This window comes from Silurus aristotelis (genome assembly GCF_946808225.1).
Source record: "Silurus aristotelis genome assembly, chromosome: 23".
Lineage (NCBI taxonomy): Eukaryota > Metazoa > Chordata > Actinopteri > Siluriformes > Siluridae > Silurus > Silurus aristotelis.
In genome coordinates, this window is record NC_139596.1 from 11158629 (window position 1) to 11180347 (window position 21719).

General features: G+C 40.0%; 1 protein-coding gene across 9 annotated transcripts in view; it reads right to left on the minus strand.

Annotated features, from left to right (window-relative positions):
* Positions 1–486: 486 nt before the first annotated feature.
* The window catches only part of mef2cb (myocyte enhancer factor 2cb), a 65078-nt gene continuing 43845 nt past the window's right edge, over positions 487–21719 (minus strand). For 3 of the 9 annotated variants that reach the window (XM_083527093.1, XM_083527094.1, XM_083527095.1), the window contains 7 exons: positions 14540–14683; positions 12381–12549; positions 11322–11369; positions 5627–5799; positions 4593–4722; positions 4206–4341; positions 487–3702 (listed from right to left, as the gene is read on the minus strand). In XM_083527093.1, coding sequence (XP_083383219.1) covers positions 3348–3702; positions 4206–4341; positions 4593–4722; positions 5627–5799; positions 11322–11369; positions 12381–12549; positions 14540–14683 — 1155 coding nt within the window. In that variant the 3' untranslated portion in view covers positions 487–3347. Of the gene's footprint in view, positions 3703–4205; positions 4342–4592; positions 4723–5626; positions 5800–11294; positions 11370–12380; positions 12550–14539; positions 14684–21719 lie in introns of all 9 variants that reach the window. The other 6 variants (XM_083527090.1, XM_083527091.1, XM_083527092.1 and 3 more) reach the window with 3 other exon arrangements.

Sequence of the window (21719 nt, forward strand, 5' to 3'; positions counted from 1 at the left end):
ATTCACAGTGCTTAAATATTGTTATTTTGGTGGGCAGGACATTTATGTACACATGATATATTTTGTAAGCTCATATATGATTCTAAATATGACTTGTATGAAGTACAAATGTTTAAAGTCTATTTTAAGTGCTTTTTTTTTTTCTTGAATGTTTTTAATTTAACCTTGTTTGTATTTCCATTGATTTAGATGAATGTACTAGAGCATAGTTATAAATACAATTAATAATAAAAAAATAAAATAAGAAACTGTCTAAGCATTTTATTGTAATAAGATGTTTAATCTTTTGTCCTGCATGATATTTCCAAGTAGATAAAAAAGATGGATCTTGCTCTATGATTTAGCTGTACACTGTTTATCTACATTGTGTTATGGATCTGAATGCTTGAATTCTATTTAAAAAATGACTGTAATGAGAGGCAAGAAATAGACAACCAACACACACAAACACACTCACACACAAAAACCACGCCAGATCACAAGTGATAACTAAGAAAGCCAGTAACTTTACTGAGTTCTCTGCAAAATACAAATACCTTTTTGAATCCCAGCAGGAGAAAATGATTTTTTTAATATCCATACATTAATTTTTCACTACATACAGCTGAATCAAGTCCCTTGAGATACAGAGATGTGATTTTTTTTTTATTTAATGACATCTTGTCTTCAAGTGGCGACAAAGTCCAGCTTATGCCGCTGAAAGCCTCTTTCTCCTGGTTTGAAAAAATAAAATAAAATAAAAAGGAAAACAAAAAAAAGAGAAACACACTTCCTTTCCACCTTACCAATGTAGGTTTATACAAGCTACATTTGTTACTACATTTTTTTGTAACTTTTTTTTGTTATTTGCATTTTTTTGTAATGGAAACAATATTTTAAGGAAAAAGAACAGCAAACCAAAAAGGGGTGAACCAGGGAGTCATATGTGTACATAATGCAAGATTTTATAGAAGAAACGATGGCATACTGAGTCACAATACTGTACATTTGTTAGCTTCTTTTTTTTCTTCTTTTTTTTTTAAAATACATTTTGGGTTTTTTTTTGGGTTTTTTTTTTATATATTTTTTTCCACCCCATTTCTCATCATAATTGGTTGAATGGTAATTTGAGGTACTGGGAGGGTGAATATGAGGTACCAGTATTATTGTAAATTACATAAAGCAAAAACAACATATTCAGAAATACGACCTTCTCAAATCCCAAAGAGAATGGAATATAACAAAGCCAAATAACACTGCTCCATGTCTTTGGTAGAAAAGATTTCAACAAATGTCCAGTCTCTGATTCATGCGAAATCAAGACATGATTACATTGTAGCGATCTCAGTATGATCAGAGGAAACAGGTAAATGTGTTATTGTACTGGGACAAACTAGCAAAACACGTGTGATCAATGATTCGCAAAATATACCTCATCATAATAACATGATATATCCCTTAGTCAAAAAAAAAAAAAAAAAAAAAAAACTTCTCTTTTAAATCTTTCAGTGCAATGTCAATTCAAGTGAAACAATAAATTTTTAGTTTTGAGTTGAAACAGCATCTGCTTTGGTTCACAGACTAAAAGTTTGTCATATTTGAAATGTTGTGCTTCTTCCTAACCAAAGCACACATTTGGATAAATATCTTGTGCTCACTGAAAGTTACATCAAAACACAAGCAGGCTGACTTCTGCTCTAGCAACAAGAAATGCTCAATTCTTTTAGAAAGTTAAGTGACCAGGATCTTTATTACTGCAGAATGGGAATTTAACTGTCAGCAAATATATCCGATAGAAAGTGTGCTTACTTTGGGAGCATACACTTTCTTCACCTGAGTGTTAAAATACCATTACAATGCGAAGAGGTGTATCGTTCCCAAACTAGATATTCATGATGATTGCTTTTTGTGTAATTTACACTGAATCCAATGTTCTTGCTGGGTTCCCTTGAAGGATTCAGTATGGAGCAAAAAAAGAAGAAGAAAAAAAAAAGACAAAACAAACATGTGCAACTGTACTTATGTAACCTCACACTGACAAAAAATGTTATGACCATAATTATCATATATATTTATATATTAGAAAGCTATACACAAGCATGTTAATTTCACAGATATTTAAAAGAATCTTAATATTATTATTCAATATTATTAGAAATACACATTAAAAAAACTCTACAAAATGAAAAAAAAAAAAAAAAAGTTCCGCAAAGCAAGGGTTCTCAGATGTCATGGCTTAGTTTTGAAAAGCCCAGGGTTAATCACTCTTATACAACTATCTTTTTTTTTTTTTCATATAGGCAAAGCTTTCAAAACTCATTCTGGTTTATATAAACTACAAAACGCCACAAAAATGCTTTGCATTGTATTTCTTTTTATATGAAAATATAAGCAAGAGTATCATACAATTGTTTCTTTTTCTTGTTTTTTTTTTTAATACTGAACATTTAAAGCAAGTTCTAGGTTTGAGATTTCCTCAGAATAAACTAACATGGCTCTTAATTTAAGGTATGGTCCTTCATCTACTAACTGCCATTTTTGCGAACAACACTCCCATGTCTTCAAAAAAGCGCTTTATTCATCAGAGGTTCTAAAATACTCCATCTCCTTGACTAAAGCCTAAGGGGCTGTACATCTGTACAATCCTTCAAAAAATCTTGCATAAAAGCTTCCATTTGAGACCAATGTCCAAACTCTGGCAACCTCAACCCCTCCCCCCTTGTCCCCGCCCGCCCTCTATGTACAATACGTTGAACCTGCAACATGACTTTTGTCAATCATAACAGACATTTAGCGAGGGAACATTCTGCAGAGAGTGGCGACGAGAACTAAATCTGTACACAAAGTACTGGTAGAGCAACTCAAGTGCTAGCCTGTCGGCATTGGCCCTCAGCTTAGCTTCTCCCATGGCTGAATGTCGCTGAGGAAAGTTGTAAATACCTTTACAAAAAAATTCGAGAGTACCTGACGATTCTTTTTTGTTACTATGCATATATGTACACCTACACACACGTGTAAATATATATGCATATATGGTTAAGTCTTGAAAGTCAAATCCACACACAGCAAAAGTTATGCATAGTAACCCCACCCGCTAAAACCCTGTCTTAACCCTCTAATGCTAGCCCCTACCTCCCTTTCCCTCCCTGACACCCATCAATCACGACAACATGTACATTTGACACTCTTTGAAGAAGAGAGCGAAAAACAAGTAAATTGAAGAAAAAAGCCCTCCTGCCTGTTTACATTGTGTGTGACTTAACAGAGCTTGGAGGGCTACGATTCATCAGAACAGATCGAAAGAACGCGTGAATGTGATGATGGACCAAGGTCAAGTGTGGGGGCTGTTGAGGTGGGGGCGTGGCTTATCATGTGGCCCAGCCCTCGGAAAGGCGGACTCGCTTGACAGAGGGACTGTCGCGCTCGTCCAGGCCAGGCCGGCCCATGCCAAGGGGCGAGTGAAAGTCGGCCCGGTGATCATCACGCTCACTGCCCTCGCTGCTCAGGCTGTCAGCTGGTGAGCGGCCCTGTGGGGGTGGAGCCTGTTGCTGGGGTGGGGCCTGGTGCTGCTGCGGGTGGGAAGGGGGCGGGGCATAGCCGCCAGGCGTGGCGCTGCTGGAGCGGTCTCTAGGAGGAGAAACAGGTTCGGACTTGATGTGCAGGCTTTGGGTAGAGGGCAGGGAGAGATTTGAACCCTGACATAAGTGAGTGCTAGTGCAATTTCTGTAGGAAGGAAAGGAGACGAAGGGGGTGTTACAGAACATTGCGAGTGCCCCGTGCACTCATGTACACACATTCCGACACACACAAATCATAGGCTATGCACTCTAAAACTGTGTATCCTACTTGGAATTGTTACCGTTGGTGGATGTTACAAGAACAAATCTACAAACAAAAATTAAGCATTTTTATGTTTACCATAATCTGTTATTAAATACACTGGAAGTCTACTATAAATCTCATTCATTATTAACTGTGGCTTTAAAATATATCTGACAAAAATACAAAACATTAAAAGGTGTGAATAAGAAAAGTGTGAATCAAGTATGAGTGCAACACCATCAATGTGTTATATAATAACAAGCAGGTGTGCATTATGTATCTTTTTTTGTGTGCATGTGTGCGTATGTATGCATGTGTGTGTGTGTGTGTGTGTGTGTGTGTGTGTGTGTGTGTGTGTGTGTGTGTGTGTGTGTGTGTGTGTGTGTGGCTGTGTTAAAGCTCACCCCAGCTGGCCGAGGGCAGAGTGCTGCATGTTCTGGAGGTGCTGCTGCTGCCAGCCACTCATTGAGCCCAGGTGCAGGGTGTTGGCACTGCTGAAGCCAGATAAAGATGACAGGTCGGCACTGCTGAGAGAATATTCTAGAGCAGAGAAAAACAGAAGAGCAAAGTTAGACATAATCATCTAACTGTGAGGGTAAAAGTGATAAGCACATCCACTCTTAATTACACACACGTGAATTCAGCTGCATTTAAGATCAGAACTATAGTTAAAAGTTATAGTGTAATAGAAATGTGTCAAATTAAAGGATACATTCTGCCTTTATTATAATCGTAATGCAGGTGGTAAAAGTAAGAATACAGGTGATGATGCTTTGTTGAAGTCTACGTACCAGTACCATAGGAGGTGGAGATCGCTGAAGGGTAGCCACCCATGCCCTGGCCTGGTAGAGTGGGGGTTGCCACAGAAACCACAGGGGTGGCCAATGACTGTGCGGACTGCGAGTTGTTTATTCTCTGATTCTGTGGCAAAAAAAGGAGAAAAAAAACACGATTAAAGGCACAATATAATGGCTAGTGAACAAACTTGTAGAGAAGAAATGAATCACTTGACACTTAGAACTGCCAAACTCTCGCAAACTATCATTTACAACACCCGCAGGGTGCCTTGTCGCTATAGTAATCCATACAGTCTCCAAGGCAACAGGATCAGCAACAGCAGGGGGTGGAGCTGTGCATTTTTTTTCTAGAATGATGACTGATGAGGTAGAAACACATTCATGTGCCTTGTTCTGTGGGTAAAAAGAAGCTTTAATGGAGCTAAAGCGGAGATAGAGGGGTCAAACTGATTTTGTGGGCAGCACCAGGTGATAAAAGGGTGTATTTTCTATAAACCACCACTAGGAGTCTCACTTGCTTTTTACTATACTATTACTGGTAGTTTTTTTATGTGGTCAGGTGAGAAGAAGAGGTTACCTGTAGATTTTTTTTTTACTTATTGATGAATTATCATAGGAGTGAGTCCCTGTTTATGATGTATATTACACTTCTTCAATCCTGAGTTATATGTAATTGCCATCTATTTAAATTTATCAGCAGTTGAAGGATGACAAACGGCCTTTATGTCCATTAGCCTGTGTCACTGTTTTGAGTGACAGTCCCATTTACCAATAGAAGGTCAACATCCTCAGACTGATGGAATTAAAGAGGGGAGGGTGATACGTTCAGAATTAGTGTCATTGGATTAGGGAGGTGCTTGCTCAATCGAGATGTGTTAGAAACTACTGTGTATGATATGGAAAACAGCATAGCTACAGGGAGCTCTTGTGTTCTCTATGTAGCTAAAAAAAATTGTGGTTGCTCTTGAGGACAGGACGAAAGTTAGAAGTGCAGAGACAAGATTTAAAACACCAAAAGTGCTACTAACGATTGATGGCATGTTGTTCTTTGTTCCTGGCGGGATGAGCACGCGCAGGTCAGGCTTTCGGCTGTTCATGCCCAGGTTCATAGGTGGGGGCGACTTGGCCTGCATGTTCTTGTTCATACCCCCAGAGGACACCAGCAATCCAGGAGAGTTACGGTGGTTTCCATAGCCATTTCCTAACAGAGAAAGAAATAGAGTCATACACACTTACTTGCCAAATATAGCACATCAAGCTTTCATTATAACACAACTTTTAATCAGGCTCCATTTGACACGCTAACCTCAACTAAAATGTGCCATTTTCCAAGTAATCTACAATAAAGCTTCCTTTCAGGCATGTCTCGACATATCGTTTTTATTTCCATATTCCTTTCACCAAGCATGACCGTTAAAGAAATATCTGACCTGTTCCGGGATATTGCACCTTTGATCATTTTTCACTTGAAATGTGAGCTTTTGATTTCATCATTTCCCCTAGTTTTCACAGTCACTAAGCAGTCATTCATGTGCACAAAGCCCTTGCAGAACACACCTTATCCATCAGCTCTCTGCAAACCGCAGGGAATTAGCTATCTCTCATCAGACATACCCTGTTTCAGTCTTCCCTCCCTCTAGGTCTCAGAATTCGAACAAGAATTCAGCAAGAGAAGGTTTCAAAGATGTGGTTTCATTTTGAATCTTCATTTTGAATTATTTGCATTTTGAATTTCAGCGGTAACATGTAAAATAGGTGGGGGCTTAAATGAGTGAATGAGAAACCGAAATAAACTTAAACTCTTGTTTCTCTTGCTGAGGTGCCTTTGATAAACTTCTACAATCGTCTTCATCTTTGAACATGTGAAAGCTGACATTTGTTTATGGTCTGGAAAGTAAAGCAGATTAAATGACATCAAGGCTTGGTGCTAGACCCAATTGTACACACGGTCAAATTATTTATCCATATGAGAACAGAATTGAACACAATCGCTAGAAAGGACACCTGGGATAGGCAGATAAAGTGTCTAGGCAATGGGTGTTTTATTTGTAATCACCCAGCATACATGTAGGTGCAGTGCTGATATTCGGATCACAAACTTGTTAATAAATCAGATAAAAACATAGGCTTCTTATCAGGATATTGACATATTCAAGGTATAATACAACTGTAGCTATGTAGACGTGCGGAATCTAAGAATTGTTGTTTAAATTCATATTTTTAGCTTCTAAGCTTGTCATACTTTGGGGTATAAAAAATAGAACATCGAACTTTTTAGGATAGTTCATTAAGTTTCTACACAAATGAAAACATGGGAAGGGGCATGCACACTAAAGCTTTAACTTGCCTGGTGGGTTAGCAACGAATTTATCATATGTCCACCCCTGCTGAACATTTCGTTTCCATATAAATCCTGTAACCTCACCTCTGAAAGCAAATAGTCTCCATCAGCTATCTTTAGAAAAGATGAGTATGTGTGTGTGCCAGAGAGAAAGAGAGAGAGAGAGAGAGAGAGAGAGAGAGAGAGAGAGAGAGAGAGAGAGAGAGAGAGAGAGAGAGAGAGAGACATTGAAAGAAAGAGAAAAAATAGAGAGAGGATAGGAGAGGAGTTGCATTTCTTCCTGCTGTGGTTTTGTGGTAACAAGGCAGGTGGTTGGTGAATAGAGAAAACTTGTTAACCCTTGGTTTCTGAGAAATCTAATTGGCAAAATAAAAAAAGGTCATAAAATAATATATGTGTAAAAACATCGTAAATTATTATAAAGACTTTGACCTGGTGAGGTGTGTTCATTTTTTTTATTTACAGCATCCTAAATATTATTAATGGATATATATATATATATATATATATATATATATATATATATATATATATATATATATATATATATATATATATATATCCATTATTAAAATTCGTCACTTGGTTAAAAATCACTTTCAAGATTGCATAAAATATATCAAGATTTTGAATCTGTAGAATTAAATGTTTTTTTTTTTTTTATGTTTGTGTGTGCGCGTGTTTTATTTATTTATTTATTGCTGTTTATTTATTTTATAGTTGTCTGACTAACAACTGTAATTTGGAAAAAATCATAAATGTATTTTACTCAAGCACCATCATTTACCAGAATAAGTGTGTGCTTGTTCAGAAATGACCAGCAATAAGCAAACATGCTGTTCCTAGTAATAGCTAGTAATAATACTAGTAATAGTTAGTTCACAACTGTTACTTCATAAAACCCAGAGGTATATATTATGGTGGGAAAAAGAGGCAGAAGTATGGTGTCTTTGTTTCTTTTGATTTCCTATTTTCTTTGTGGCTTAAAACATAGAGCACTTTTCACTTGCTGCCACTTAAAAGAGGGGCAGGAATTATACGTTAGACATAAATGAACTTCCTAATCATATGCTGAAGGGGAAAACGAGACACAGATGTTGTCCTCGGCAATTTCTCCGCAGTGATCGTTCTTTAATTTGAAGGCAATGGTTTTTGTTGTTTTGAAATGAAAAGTCTGAAAAGCGCAATTTGTATGATTCGAGGAAAATGAGGGGGGAGAGGCGGGTTGAGAACCAGGAGAGTGTGTGTGGGTGTGTGTGCGTGTGCGTGTGTGTGTGTGTGTGTGTGTGCGCCATTTGCAGTGATGTATTTCCTGCCTCCTTTCATACAGTGAAGTATAGGCTGCAAGCAGCTGGCTCCAGCACTTTTCTGAACACTTGAAGACTCAACAACCACAGATCATTGTTAAGAATTCAGTGGGGGAGAGATAGAGGGGACAAAATACATCCTTTTCCCCCTTCATTCAAAAACAGATGCATTCACCCTAAAACTACCTCCATAATTTTAAATCATTTAGGTAAAATGTGATGTATTGTAAGTCAGCCTTGTAAACACACACGCTAAAAAACGCAAGCAGTTAAAAGTTCTGCAGTTCCTCTAAAGTAGAGTACACTAGTGCTCTTTGTTTAGCCCTGGTCGTCATGGGGACATGGTAGATTTCACAATGTGCGACAGATAAAAATTGAGTACGGCTATTACACAAAACAATCATATAGTGTTTGTAAAGCACTCGAATTACGCCACCTGATGATGTTGCTGCTACTAATGCATTTGTACTTATATATATAAAAAAGGGTAAATATTTTTTTTTAAGTCAATGCTTACAGAAACAGAAGCTTTAAAAAAAAGTGGTTAAGACACCACTATCAAAAATAAAAATTTAACTAAAATTGCATCAGCCCTATTTTGTCTTATTAGCAAACATCAAAATACATTAAAAACAATTATAATAATACAATCTCAACCACTGTTACAAACACCAATTCTGTGTCTTAGCTCAATGTTAGAAAATTCTGGACAAACTGAAGAACAGTTGGCTATGTAAGACCAATCTCACAGAAATGCAACACACCATTGACCTTCAAACTGCTCTGTTGCTTTGTGACTGAACGGTAGGCTCCCTGTCTCTCTCTCTCACTCTCCCATCTCACTCACAATGGGGAAGTGCTAAAATTACAGCTGGCCAAATACCAGCAGTCCCCTCCACCCACCCAAATGACTTGATGTGTACCTTTGATAAAGAGCCTGAGGCTATTTCTGGGCCTTCGCAGAAGAGGACTAACTGTTAATGCACATGGACTGAGTTTCCTTGTAAGGGGCTACAGGGGCAAATGGCCATGATAGCATGGATAATTACACCTTGGACATGTGCTGACTCTTTGTCTTGGTGTAATGGATACACAAAATTTTTGTTCAGTCTAAATGTATATTTTGTTGGCCTTAAGGTTTTTAACCACGGCCCAGGTTTGCCCACTAAAATAATATTATTCAAGTACAGTCACTAATTGAGTGAACAGCACCTCATAAGCCAACGGGTGAGCAGGAGCATTGTGATTTGTTTCAAAAATCCTGCGTCTTCCCAATGAGATTCAGAGATTTCTCCACAGTCTAATTCACCTTTATGCTATTCCTGATCAACATGTGACCTACTGAAATAAATGCACATACACACTCTAGTGTGCAGAAGTTGTGGTTGTCTGACAAGGCCACATTTGGCGCATAAAAAACTGTATGAATGGAAAAATAACGAGTCATAGTAAACATACTGTATGGCAAAAGCTAAAGCTGGACATTGTTCCATTTTCCAAACGAGTTGTGATTAAGACTCTCTCGTGATATTCATCATTTACTGTAATGCCATTTTAACCGCACAGTGTGTCTCTTCAAATAGCCTGCAGGGAGCATTTTTAAACAGCTGGCATGCCACGCTATGAAAAACCTCAGCCATGACTAAGAGCGAATTGGAGTAAAAAAAAAGAAAAAAAAACTGAATATTCATCCCGTATGCCTAGTTGTGGCCCATTAATCTGGAGGACACTTGAATGGAACGTCTTTGAACGCTTCATGACTTCTCCCTGGCTCTTGTTTCCAATCGGATGGCCTGTATTGGGGCTACAGTGCGTCCTCTGTTCAGCCTCCCTGGGACACAATGGTTGCATTGGACAGCTAAAGACTTTGAATATGGATGGTAGAGCCGCTGCCATAAGAGGTACTTTTGTATAAGAGGGACAGTAAAGTAGAGGAGATAGACAGAGGGACCTCAACTCGCTCCACTGGCCCTGGGGGCACTGCAGGGCCAGACAAGGTTACCCAGCTGGGCTAAACAGAGCACCATGTCAGTTTCCAAGAATCTACTGTCCTGATTTTTATATAGAATATAGCCATGCTTCTGTGGTGACCACTGCTGAGCTGTTCACACAGACATATACACATCCACCCACCCACCCACACACACACACACACACACACACACACACACACACACACACACACACACACACACACACACACACACACACACACATACACACACACACACACACTTACACACACAAACACACACATGCATGCATAAGCTGTCTCTAAAGCAACCACAAGTCAAAGCCCCAGTATGTATCCACATGCACTATAACTTTTCCTTTCAAGTGGATTAGACGCACACACACACACACACACACACACACACACACACACACACACACACACACACACACACACACACACACACCAAGCACATACACATTCCAAACGATATTTATGGGCGAACACACTGTTCCTTGCACTCCAAACATATGCTAGCAGTTATGCCATACAAGAAATCAAGAACCTGAAGGGGCCTGACCAGGCAAGTGATATGCATGTTGCTGCATTCTGCTTGAATTAGATTCTAGGTTAAACAACAACAAAAGACCCTGACAATGTTGTTTAAAAAGGCTACTAGGATTTATGTAACTTCCCATTAAAACTAAAGCCCTAAACTCAAGATTCATGCATGTATGTCATATCCAAACCTCAGAACACAAAATGTTTTTGTGAGACCCACTGAAACCTCCTTCTACTGTTATTGTAATTTTTACAAACAAAATGGGTTAAGTTTAGAAAAATTTTCATCAACGTTGATCATCATTGCACGACAATTTCTTGACAGGTGTTGTTTGTCTCAGGTATGCTAGCATACTAAGTTTTGTTGTTTCTTCTACATTTATTCCAAACCACAAACCGAATGTTAACGATTAATGTTAACGGCTGCAAGAAAATCATTAGCACGAGCCTGGTCTTCCTCAAATCTGTTTTAGTCTGCTCAAGCTGAAAGAAAATGTGAGTTGTGGGTGAGTAAAAGACAAGAGGGCACATACTGTAGAAGGTGGGGATGCCATCCTTACCAGCACTGGTGCCAGGGCCTGTGGTGAGATCGGCACCCATCAGACCACCTAGAAAAGAGGAAGAGAAAGAAGAAGGTTGGGGAGGCATTTCAATAAACTCATTGCACTTGACGTTCATATTCTACCCCAAAGTGTGTGTAAGTGTGAATAAGGGAAAAAGACACTGGCCATTTTTTTGTTAAGCGTATGTTTAGGGTGTCTGGGGTGTGTGGGGGGGCTGTGGGCAGAAAGGCCGGGCCTCTGCATCCAAGAAAAATGACACATTTTTATTTTTAAATCAGCAGTGCAGCGGTTGTGGTCAGGCAGAGCATGGGGCTGGGCCAAAGCTCATATTTAGCCAGCCCTCCTCTACTGGGCGGCTGATTGCATCAGGAGAGCATGACTGCTAATGACAGGGCAGAAGGGGCAAAAGCCTCTGCCATAGGAAGTCAGATTAAAAGAGAGAAAACTGGCAATAGGGCTCGATGGGGAGAGTGTGTGAGTGTGCAAGAGTAGCAATTCTTACAACTATTATACTATAATACATTATACTTACCAAACTGTACTATACTATTCCTTATTTCTGCTGATCGCTGAGAGCTTGCAAACTATTTTATTTTATCACTTCCATGATAATAAAATCTTTTTTTATCTTTATTATATAGAAAATTTCCAAACTGTAATATACTATGTTAAAGGAAAAAAAAAACAAAAAAACCTATTAGCATTTTGATGGTGGTGGAGAGCAAAGTCTAACACAATAGTTTAAAATCTCCAACAGGTGTCCAAATGTGATAAGAGGCAATCACTTTGAAGGCTATAGCTCAGGATTTATATAGTTTTCATCTTTATCAAACCATTCAGTATGCTCTAGTGGCCCATGGATGAGGAAGGAGTTATTCTGAAAGTGACCACTACCATCAGAAACAAAATTATTTTGGATGAGATAAAGGTGTTAAGTTCGTATAACAGCGTCTTGATTTGCAGTGATGCTTCTGTCTAAATGGATCTGTGAACTCATCAGTTTTTCCTATAATCTGTCACATATCTATATAATTTTGGTATTTATTTCTGTATTACCTGCACTCGGGGGCCTGTGTGTGACACCTGGGGACATGCTGTTCCTCTGTATGCCGTGATGGGCCAGTGGACCCAGGTTATGATTGCCTAGGGATCCTCCAGGATGGCTGTAGATCTGGTTACTCACTGGGATGGACACTGGCATGTCATAGTTGGAAGGGGGCATGGCCTGAAATATAGAAAAGCTATAGTAAATAAAATATAGCAGTAAATATTGCCAGTGACAAAAGAAAGAATGTGAAAAATCACAAATATTAAAATATTTGATATCAATAGGATAAAAGAGAAAACAGGGAAGGATGAAGAAGAAGCTGAGGAGAGAAAAATAGAGATCTTTATCTGAACTTCTATTATTTGCCCCATTACTCTATCAGTGGCTTAACCTTGAAGAGAGGAGATGTGTGAGCTCTTTCTCCTTCATGTTGTGTTTCGTAAGGGGAAAATAGCGCCTAATTGCAGCCATGTGTCCTAAGGGTCCGTAAGTGCTCATCTAGGGAAGCATCAGCCGGCAGAAACCAGAGACGAGAGTCTTGCCCCTCGCTCTAGCCTTCTTACTCTCTTTCTGTCCGCAAGGCTGAAGCAATCATTTGTTCAGAGCTGGGCAAATATTTTTGTTCTGGGTAGAAGGTCTCCTTTTTCCCTTGTGTGTGTTCAGTTTTGCTTTCTTTCTTTACCCCTCCTCCCTCTGCCTAAGGTGTTCCCTATCATATTTTTCCACAAAAAACCCAAACAACTCATCAGGTTTATTATCATTAATGACCCTTTGCTTTACTACTAAATTTATCCACAAGTGCACTCAGAATCCTGTCATTTCTGTCCTTTCTAGTTGCGGAGTGTGTTGTTTTTATTCTGCCCTCTGTCTATCATACAGTCCATATCTTGCAGCATCTTTTTGCAGGTTGTTATTTGTGTAGTGTCATCCTTCCTGTTTAAGCCGCTGTATAACCCAAAGAACACGGCCAAGCCGCTGTGCACCCATACCAAACTGGTCATCATAATAACCACTATTCTAGACTTCAACTGATACCAATCTCTCACTATGGATATGTGTGTTTGTGGGTGTGTGTGTGTTTATATGTGTGTGTGCTCTTCTATAGTACCTTACATTTTGTACATAATGTACATTTGGTTTCGAATAGCACACAGGAATAGTTTCAACTGCTTACAACTGCCTGCCATTATAGAATATTTTAAATGACTGGCTTTGATATTAATTAAAGTTTAATTTTGATTCATTTTTATTGCACAATATAAATAAGGTATATGAAGTGAATATCGCGCTTAGTTCAAGGGTGTTAAAGAGAACCCAACAGTTATTTCTGGAATTCTTCTAAATTCTGCTTCAGAATCGTCATCAGATCTTCAGAGACAGTATATAACAGTTCTTTCCAGTGTGTATGGAGGTGTGTGTGTGTGCTAGTGAGAATGTAGTGAGAATGCGTAGCTGTTTGCGTGGTGCTGTTTTTGTCCTCAAATGCATGACATATTGTGCACTTTCAATTTATATGCTCTGATGAGAAGTTGAAAGACACACATGCAAACTGTACCTTCAAAGTCAGCTTTTACATAAACCGTAACTGGTCTTTATGTGAGGTTAGAAGGCATTTTTTGACCTCTTTTTTTTTTGCTAAGTCAAATTAAGATTCTCATCACAAACAGCAATGTTTGTGAATAATTTGTTGAGACTCATTTTTAAACCTCAAACCACAGATTTCAATTCAGCAAGCAGGGAATACCAATAGTTAGCAGCATGTTAGCTTTTGTAGCTAACCACAAGCTTCCTATAAGCCTCCAATTTAAAAGACTAGCTTTTCAAAAAAGAGTGGTTAGAACTATCATAGCAAGGTGACATGGCTGTTAGGTCTTGACCTGTCGTCCTCTGTACTTACAGGGATCGTATGAGTCTTGATCATATGATCAAACTCTTCGTTAATCAGTTTGTATTTCTCCTCTGTGCGTGGAGTAAGAGCGAGAGCAGACTCAAGCTCCGGGCTCTCGCTTTCTTTGTTCTCCTTCTTGCTCAACGCCTGAAGGCCACAGAGAGAGAAAGAGAGAGAGAGGGAGAGAGAGAGAGAGAGAGAGAGAGAGAGAGAGAGAGAGAGAGAGAGAGAGAGAGAGAGGTAGGAATGAGAGTGGTGTTTTTGGATGAAGGTACTTACACACAGTCTCTGCCTGCTGATCATTAGGTCTATGTCCTCGTTGATTTTGCGGTACTTGTCCTCAGACTCGGGGCTGTGACCAACAGAATCATCTGCATCTGGGTCGGGGCTGTCACACCCATTTAGTCCCTTCTTTCTCAATGTCTGCAAACACAGCATTCAAATGTCCATCAAACATCAGTCATGGAAGGAACTTTGGGCCAGAAATGTATTGTTGGATTATTTTTTTTTTGTTCATTAAGTACTAAATACATAATTCATAATTATTATTTAGATTTATTAGTGGGACATCTGCCTCAAATATGTATAATAGTTATAGAAATACTTGGAGTAAATGGAAAATGCATGATAAATCTTACATGCATATGAACAAATAAAGACATTAAAAACGATGAACTCAAGAACGAACCCTTGAAAATCCCATTGAAAATCTGGATATTCCAGAGTATATCCACAGCCAGCAGTTTTCCTCTCAGCCACCTGATGGCCACCTTCTTATAGAAATAACACTCTCCTCAGTGAATTGAACCTAAAAACTGTGTGTCTGTACTGTACACCATTCTGATTGTTCAGCACAAACATCACAATTTGGCTTTGTTTTGCATTCATTTTCTAAGTGACTTCATCAGTGGCTGTCTGTATACATGTACACAAATAGCCAGTGTCCTCTCATGATTTGAAGAGGTGTCACAAAGTAACTTGTAACAGACTGATCAAGGCGCTTCATAAAAAATGGTGAGAAAGGCTATAATAAGGAGACATTAGTGTATATGGGGCCACTTGCTAACGACGTGCACGGTTTGCGTACTCGCTCGCATTTATACAGACGTACAGCGTCCCTTTCATCTGCCTGTCTACATCACAAACCCCGTAATTAAATTTACTCTGCAGTCGCCAAGATTTGATGAAGACTGACAAAGACAGTGAGATGAGATTAGTTAGAATTCATTTTCTGCTTCAAACACATGTATAACAATCTGGGGTTTGAAAAAGAACATAAATAATTCTACTTTCACATGTGTTGGTAACTTTTTTTTATCTTTTTATTCTTACATGTATTATTTGACCATTATAAGAAATATAGTGAACGGACATTAGTAGCATGTAATACAATGTACAGTGAATGCAGTGACATTCATGTTCGCAGAAGCACTACAGAGTAGTGCAGGACTGAACTGATGGAAGGAGTGTGGTGTTGAAGAATTGATAGCAGTGAAGGGTAAAGAGGCAGTGTTGCACTGATGTGAGGTCATGCTGGCATGCGGGGCTTTCATGCAGGGCCTGGCAGTTTAAGAGCCAGCGTGGGGCCGCTATGGGGGCTGCCTGCAATGCCACTCATTCCACACATGTGCACCTGTCAGTGCGCCTACACCTGCCACCAGCCCTCACACACACATATGCTGCAGAGGGGGTGGGGGTAGGGGGAAAGGAGGAGAGCCAATCATAAGTTTGAATCCAAAAGATGGCCATAGATGGTTTGCTGGCTCTTGATTCTTGCGCTTGATCTCTCCATGTCTTTCTCTCTGCGCTCTTTTTCGATCTTTAATGTTCAGCACATGTAGTACATGTAATCACAGGTTAAATTAAGTCACTACACACAACAAGCTTGATTTAAAAAAAAAAAAAAACTATCTGACAAAATAAATCAATTTCCCAACACACCACTCTTCATCTTTAATGTTTCCAGTTTGTGTGACTAAAAATAAGCTAGTACAGAAACGAACCCTCTTTGTACCAGGAGTGGAGAAATCATTTCCTAGTCTGACATCTTAATAGCTTTAGTAGATGAAAGCTGAATGATCCACCATCCAAAACATTATTGATGAGGAGTAATCAATCTAACAAAGTGGAAAATGGCCTGGCAAGGGGAGGAGGGGGTTTTGGGGGCAATATGGTGGAGAGAAGAAAAAGATAGACTGTGAACTGGGAGGATAGATAAAAAAAAAAAACCTGGGAGACAAAGATGGTGAAAATAAAGTCTTCAGAGGCACACTCCTAATTAAACAGCTTCCTCTCTATGCTGCCTCTCTACATTGGCCTACATACAGTCATCTTATCTAACCTTCAGCCCAACACGTACACATGCACGTGTGTATGTCTGTCAAACCAAATGCCATACCAGATTCTGCTGTCTATAACAAGTGTAGTGTAAACATTTTCCTTCCGCTAGCTACTATTTAATAAGCTTAACTCCCATTCCCAAATACCTTCCTTCGGCATTTCAATAGCAGACCAGATGAATTAATCAAACCACTCAAGGATCAGACCCTCGGACCAATGCAACAAACAGCCTCCCATGTGCCCACTTTATCCCCTCTATCTGCTGTGTTAGCCTTCAGTCAGTCACGGTCGACCTTCAGACATGCTGGAATCAGGCCCAGAAATGTGGGGGACTAAAGTCTAGACGGGTACCATAGATTTGGGCTTAGCTGAAAGAATCATACAAAAGGAGACCTCCATTCCTGGGGCAACTTTGGCAGGCTAGAGCTCTGAAGGTGGAGAGAGGCCCACATTTCGCAGCATTTTTAGGAAGAGGAGGAGACAAGCCAACAACAAACCAAATTTTCTGTATAAGAAATAGCAGCTGAGCCATGTTGCCATGTTCCGACCATGTTGCACGAACAAAAAACAAGCTCATGGCCCTGAAGGCTTCGAAACCATGTGGAAAAAAAGCTTATTGAATGCTAAAAGATTTTTGGGTGAAATCTTATAACTCCAGCTTGGATCTCTGGCAAACCAATATACTCAAGAGTCTGGTTGTCTGATAAATCATGTTCGCAGGTCATGTGGAAAAAAAAAAGAAGAATGTTTTCATATCAAGTCCATATTTCAGCAGTTGGGTGGTTTGCCGTATTCAGCATGTAGCGGACCAGAAACCCTTTTCCATTCTGCACCTTAGACTCAAGCAGAAAGCCACTGACTCTGAGGTGGTCCCATTAGGCCAGCAAAAATGACTTCATGCCACTCAGCAGCCCTGCCTCCGTATTGTGTATGTATAGTGGGGTGTGTGAAGCTACGGATGAGGGCGAGAGAGAGTGGAGAGTTTCACACTCTATTACACATCATTTTATGGTACCTTGCTGAAACTCATTGTGCAAAGGGGATGCTTTTACACATGTATCAACACACGTAACACACAAAGACTCAAAGCAGACCCTCTGGCCCACACATTCAGCCAAGCATCCCATGTGCCTTCTATGTTGAGCAAATGAGATCCCCCTCCGAAAAAAAAGAGCAAGGTCGGCGCTTATTGGAAGCAGGTGGTCGGCCGGGAGCAGGGGAAGCCGCTACTTCATTAAGTGTGGTTTTAACATGCTACTATGGATGGAGATGACAAGGGGCTGGAATGCCACATGTGTGAATGTCTGAGAATTTGCCTGTATATGTGCCTCCTTTTGGTATATTGGAAGAATTTCCAATAAAGACTCTCCTTATACAATTATAAAAAGTAAAGGGCTTTTAAATTTGCTAAATGCACTAGACTGGTTACTTTACCACACACACACACACACACACACACACACACACACACATATACACACACACACACACACACACACACACACACACACACACACACACAAAACCTCTCCGTGCAATGAAATCTAGAATCAAAGAGATGAGCTTAAGACCCATCAGCCCACAGTTGAAGCAATACCGCACTTTAAGGATGTAATTACAGCTGTCTGTGGTTTATGTGGGGGGGGTGCAGGGTAGGGGTCAGGCTCAAGGAAAATCCATGCACACAGATATATTCTGTCATTGGGTGCTGCTCAATATGAGCTAATCCTAGTACAAAGGCATACAGTATAGGACTGTGCAAGACAAATGGCACAATAGTGAACCAAGTGGCACTCTATTCAAGAGCACAGCTGCTCCTCATAGACTTATCCATGTGGTACTGGAGGAATCAGTCGGGACTTTTTAATGTATCTTAAGGGTATGTATTGAAACTAAGGCTTATGATTTTCGATTAATCATTTCCAAAAGTCGTCTAAACATGCTTAGTGTGTTAAAGAAAAGCATGAGTAAAAGACAGACAAAATCTGTGGCCCTGCATGACTTGACTCTTCTGGTTAAGAATAATATTTGTTTCATGTTACTGAAACAGCGCATCTGTCTGTTGTTGAAGGCTGATTAGTGTGAAGAGCAGCGTTGCATGTCCTCTTTATGTGTTTGCATTTACAAGAGGGACAGTGAAGTCTTTCATCGTTTATGAACCATGCCAAATCCACACAATGGCACCCTAGTCATGGGATTAAAGGGTGCTTATAGCACGGCCATCTTTCCATTAGCTACGCATCTGAGATAATGACTTTATTTTTTATTTGCTGTGAGATATGCATGCACACCAGCTCAACCCCTAAACTCACCCCTGCACCATCCTACACACCAACACAGCCACCCACATCCACACACACACACACACACACACACACACACACACACACACACACACACACACACACGCTGTGATTCTTTTTTTGGATGGTTCTCTCTAGGTTCCCTCTCAGAAGTGTGAAAATGCACACACACACACTCACACACATATACACACACATGGAGATCAGTTATCAGCTTTTGTCTACTGTATGGCCTCTTATCGTGCAGCTGCATTACAGGAAGGGGCTGAGAGCTTTGAGGAACAATGAGCAGGCACCTGAACTCTCTGGCATGACCTTGTGTTTCCACACCCGGCAGGCCCGAAGGGAGCCCACGGAGCGCTGCTGAATGCCATCTACACCCACAGCCCAAAATAGCCACTAGTTTTTTCCGCCCACACTCATAGGGAGCACGGGGAGGGTGCGACTCTCATTTTATGTTATTTTGAAATAAAAAAAGAAAATAAACCTGTTTGATTTCTGGTATATCACATACAAGCTCTCAAGTTTGACCTTCACATATTTTGCACTTTTCTTCCACTTTCACTTTATTTGTGCCTTTGTGAAGTGAAAATTTGGTTTAAAAATGCCTGATCTATTGTCCCTTTCTTTCCATAAGAATACAGTAGCACAAAGGGAAAGATATACCTCATTTGTTTTCTTTAACAAAATCTAAGTGTTTCACTTCACTGGTACTGTGAAGGAATGAGAAAAATGGGGAAGAACACACACACACACACACACACACACACACACACACACACACACACACACACACACACACACACACACACACACACACACATACATACACACACACACAAACGGTGAAGTAAATAATAAAGAACCTTTATCCTGACGATCAAATGTTTATTAGCACCCTAAGGTCTGGTGGCATGGGAAAGGGGGGGGTTAAAGTCTTGTGCCTTAGCTGGCCAAGGGCAGCAGTTCATCGTGTGCTGAATGAATAGAGGCTTGCTTACTCACCCTGTCTCTCCACGCCTATTCTTCTCCATTCCCTCCGCCAGAGCAGCAAGCCAAGTGCTAAATTTAGAATCGTTGGTAGCTATTTTTAGGCCACTACTGTTTTTTTTGAGGCGTTTATTAGGGGAAGAACACTAAAAAAACACACAGACTCTCACGCACACACCACACACACATGGAGGGAGCGAGTGGGAGGAAGACAGAAAGAGAGGGAGGAGGAGGAGGAGAAGAAGGAGGAGGAGGGGATGGTGGAAAGGGGCTCCCAATTTGGACATCTGAAATGCACTCGTTTTTTAAAGTGTTGCTGCGTGTGCTCTGCAGCTGTTTCCAATCAGATGATGGCTAGGGAAAACAAGAGAGAGAGTCCTACACAGAGAGAGAGAGAGAGAGAGAGAGAGAGAGAGAGAGAGAGAGAGAGCGAGAGCGCATGCAAATGCCCCTCAAGAATTCATCAGCCACGAGGTATAAGTACAACAAGTTGTTCTGTTGCCGTCTGTCCAAACAGCTTTAGATGAGTAGGGCTGGGAGGCTTAAAGAGCACAAAGAACCTCCTCACTCCCTGACTGATCAGCCTCGCTTTGAAAGCTGAAAGACATCTCACAAACACAGAAAACAGAATTTGTTTTTCAACTGATCAGCCGTGTTTCTGCTTAGGGGAAACTGATAATATCTTCACAAAGAGATAATAAAATAATATAAATGTTGTTGAATATGCTGAGCAGCAGCTTTTTGAGTGTTACTGTACTTACAGCCGAGCTCATATTCAGTTCTTTTTTTCATGTTATTCGGTTTTTAACCATAGGACTTCATTGTATGGTTCTCAGAGTTGTGGTTCTAAGAGTCTGTGATGTCTATGTTGTTCAGAGTTGCTATTTTATATAAACCGAAATGACTGGAGACTAAAACAAACAAACAAACAAACAATAAATAAATAAACTAATAAAATGATTCCATCGGTACGCGTATATTTGCTATGTTTGTTCATTTAATGACATCCATGTTTTGATCATAAGGTGGCCCCTGAATACAAAAGGTTTAAAGTGTACTGCTCTAGTTGTCTTACAGCAGCACTGAAAAACAAGCACACCTGGAAAAATCCAAAAAGCATCTATAATAACATATTACATCCTATCTAATATCCACAAACTGCAAGGTATTTGCTGTTACACACTTGGCCTCTTAGCAAGCAAGAAGGACAGGAGAGTGTAGTATTTTGTTTAATCATGATAAGCACTAAAACTTCATCTTATCTGATCGGGGCTTAAAAGAACATTTTGAGTTAACGTAGTTGTTTTGGTGATTTATCGTATAGCGGTTCTTTGTAAGTAGAATGAATAGTCCTTCATGTGCACTGCTGCGAAAAAACTGCTCTGGGCAAATGTTCCTTCTGATGTCGGCACAACAAATAAGAGAGGAAAGAGTGAACAAGACGACTGAGGCAGAGTGCTCTAGCAGGCAGCTTACGCGCAGGCACCCACACGAGCCAAATATCTTTTAATTAAGTCATAACGGCTACTTTGAGGAAAAATTAAACTGAAATCAGTCCAATTAATTAGCGTTTCTTGGCAACATTAAGCATTCTGCAAGCCGTTTAATGAACCTGAGTTGACACTTCAGTGCAGGTTTTTTTCCCCTTCCCTCGCTCCTTCTCTTCTTCAGACAGGCAACAGTGTAGGGGAGGCGAATGCCCTGTACACTCTCTCACACATCTCGCCATACGGAGAACCGTACGAGGGCAAAACATCGTGAGGGAGCTTTGCGGAATCTCATTAGCTGAGCAGGTAGTCATTAACAGAATGACCTTTGAAAATAAT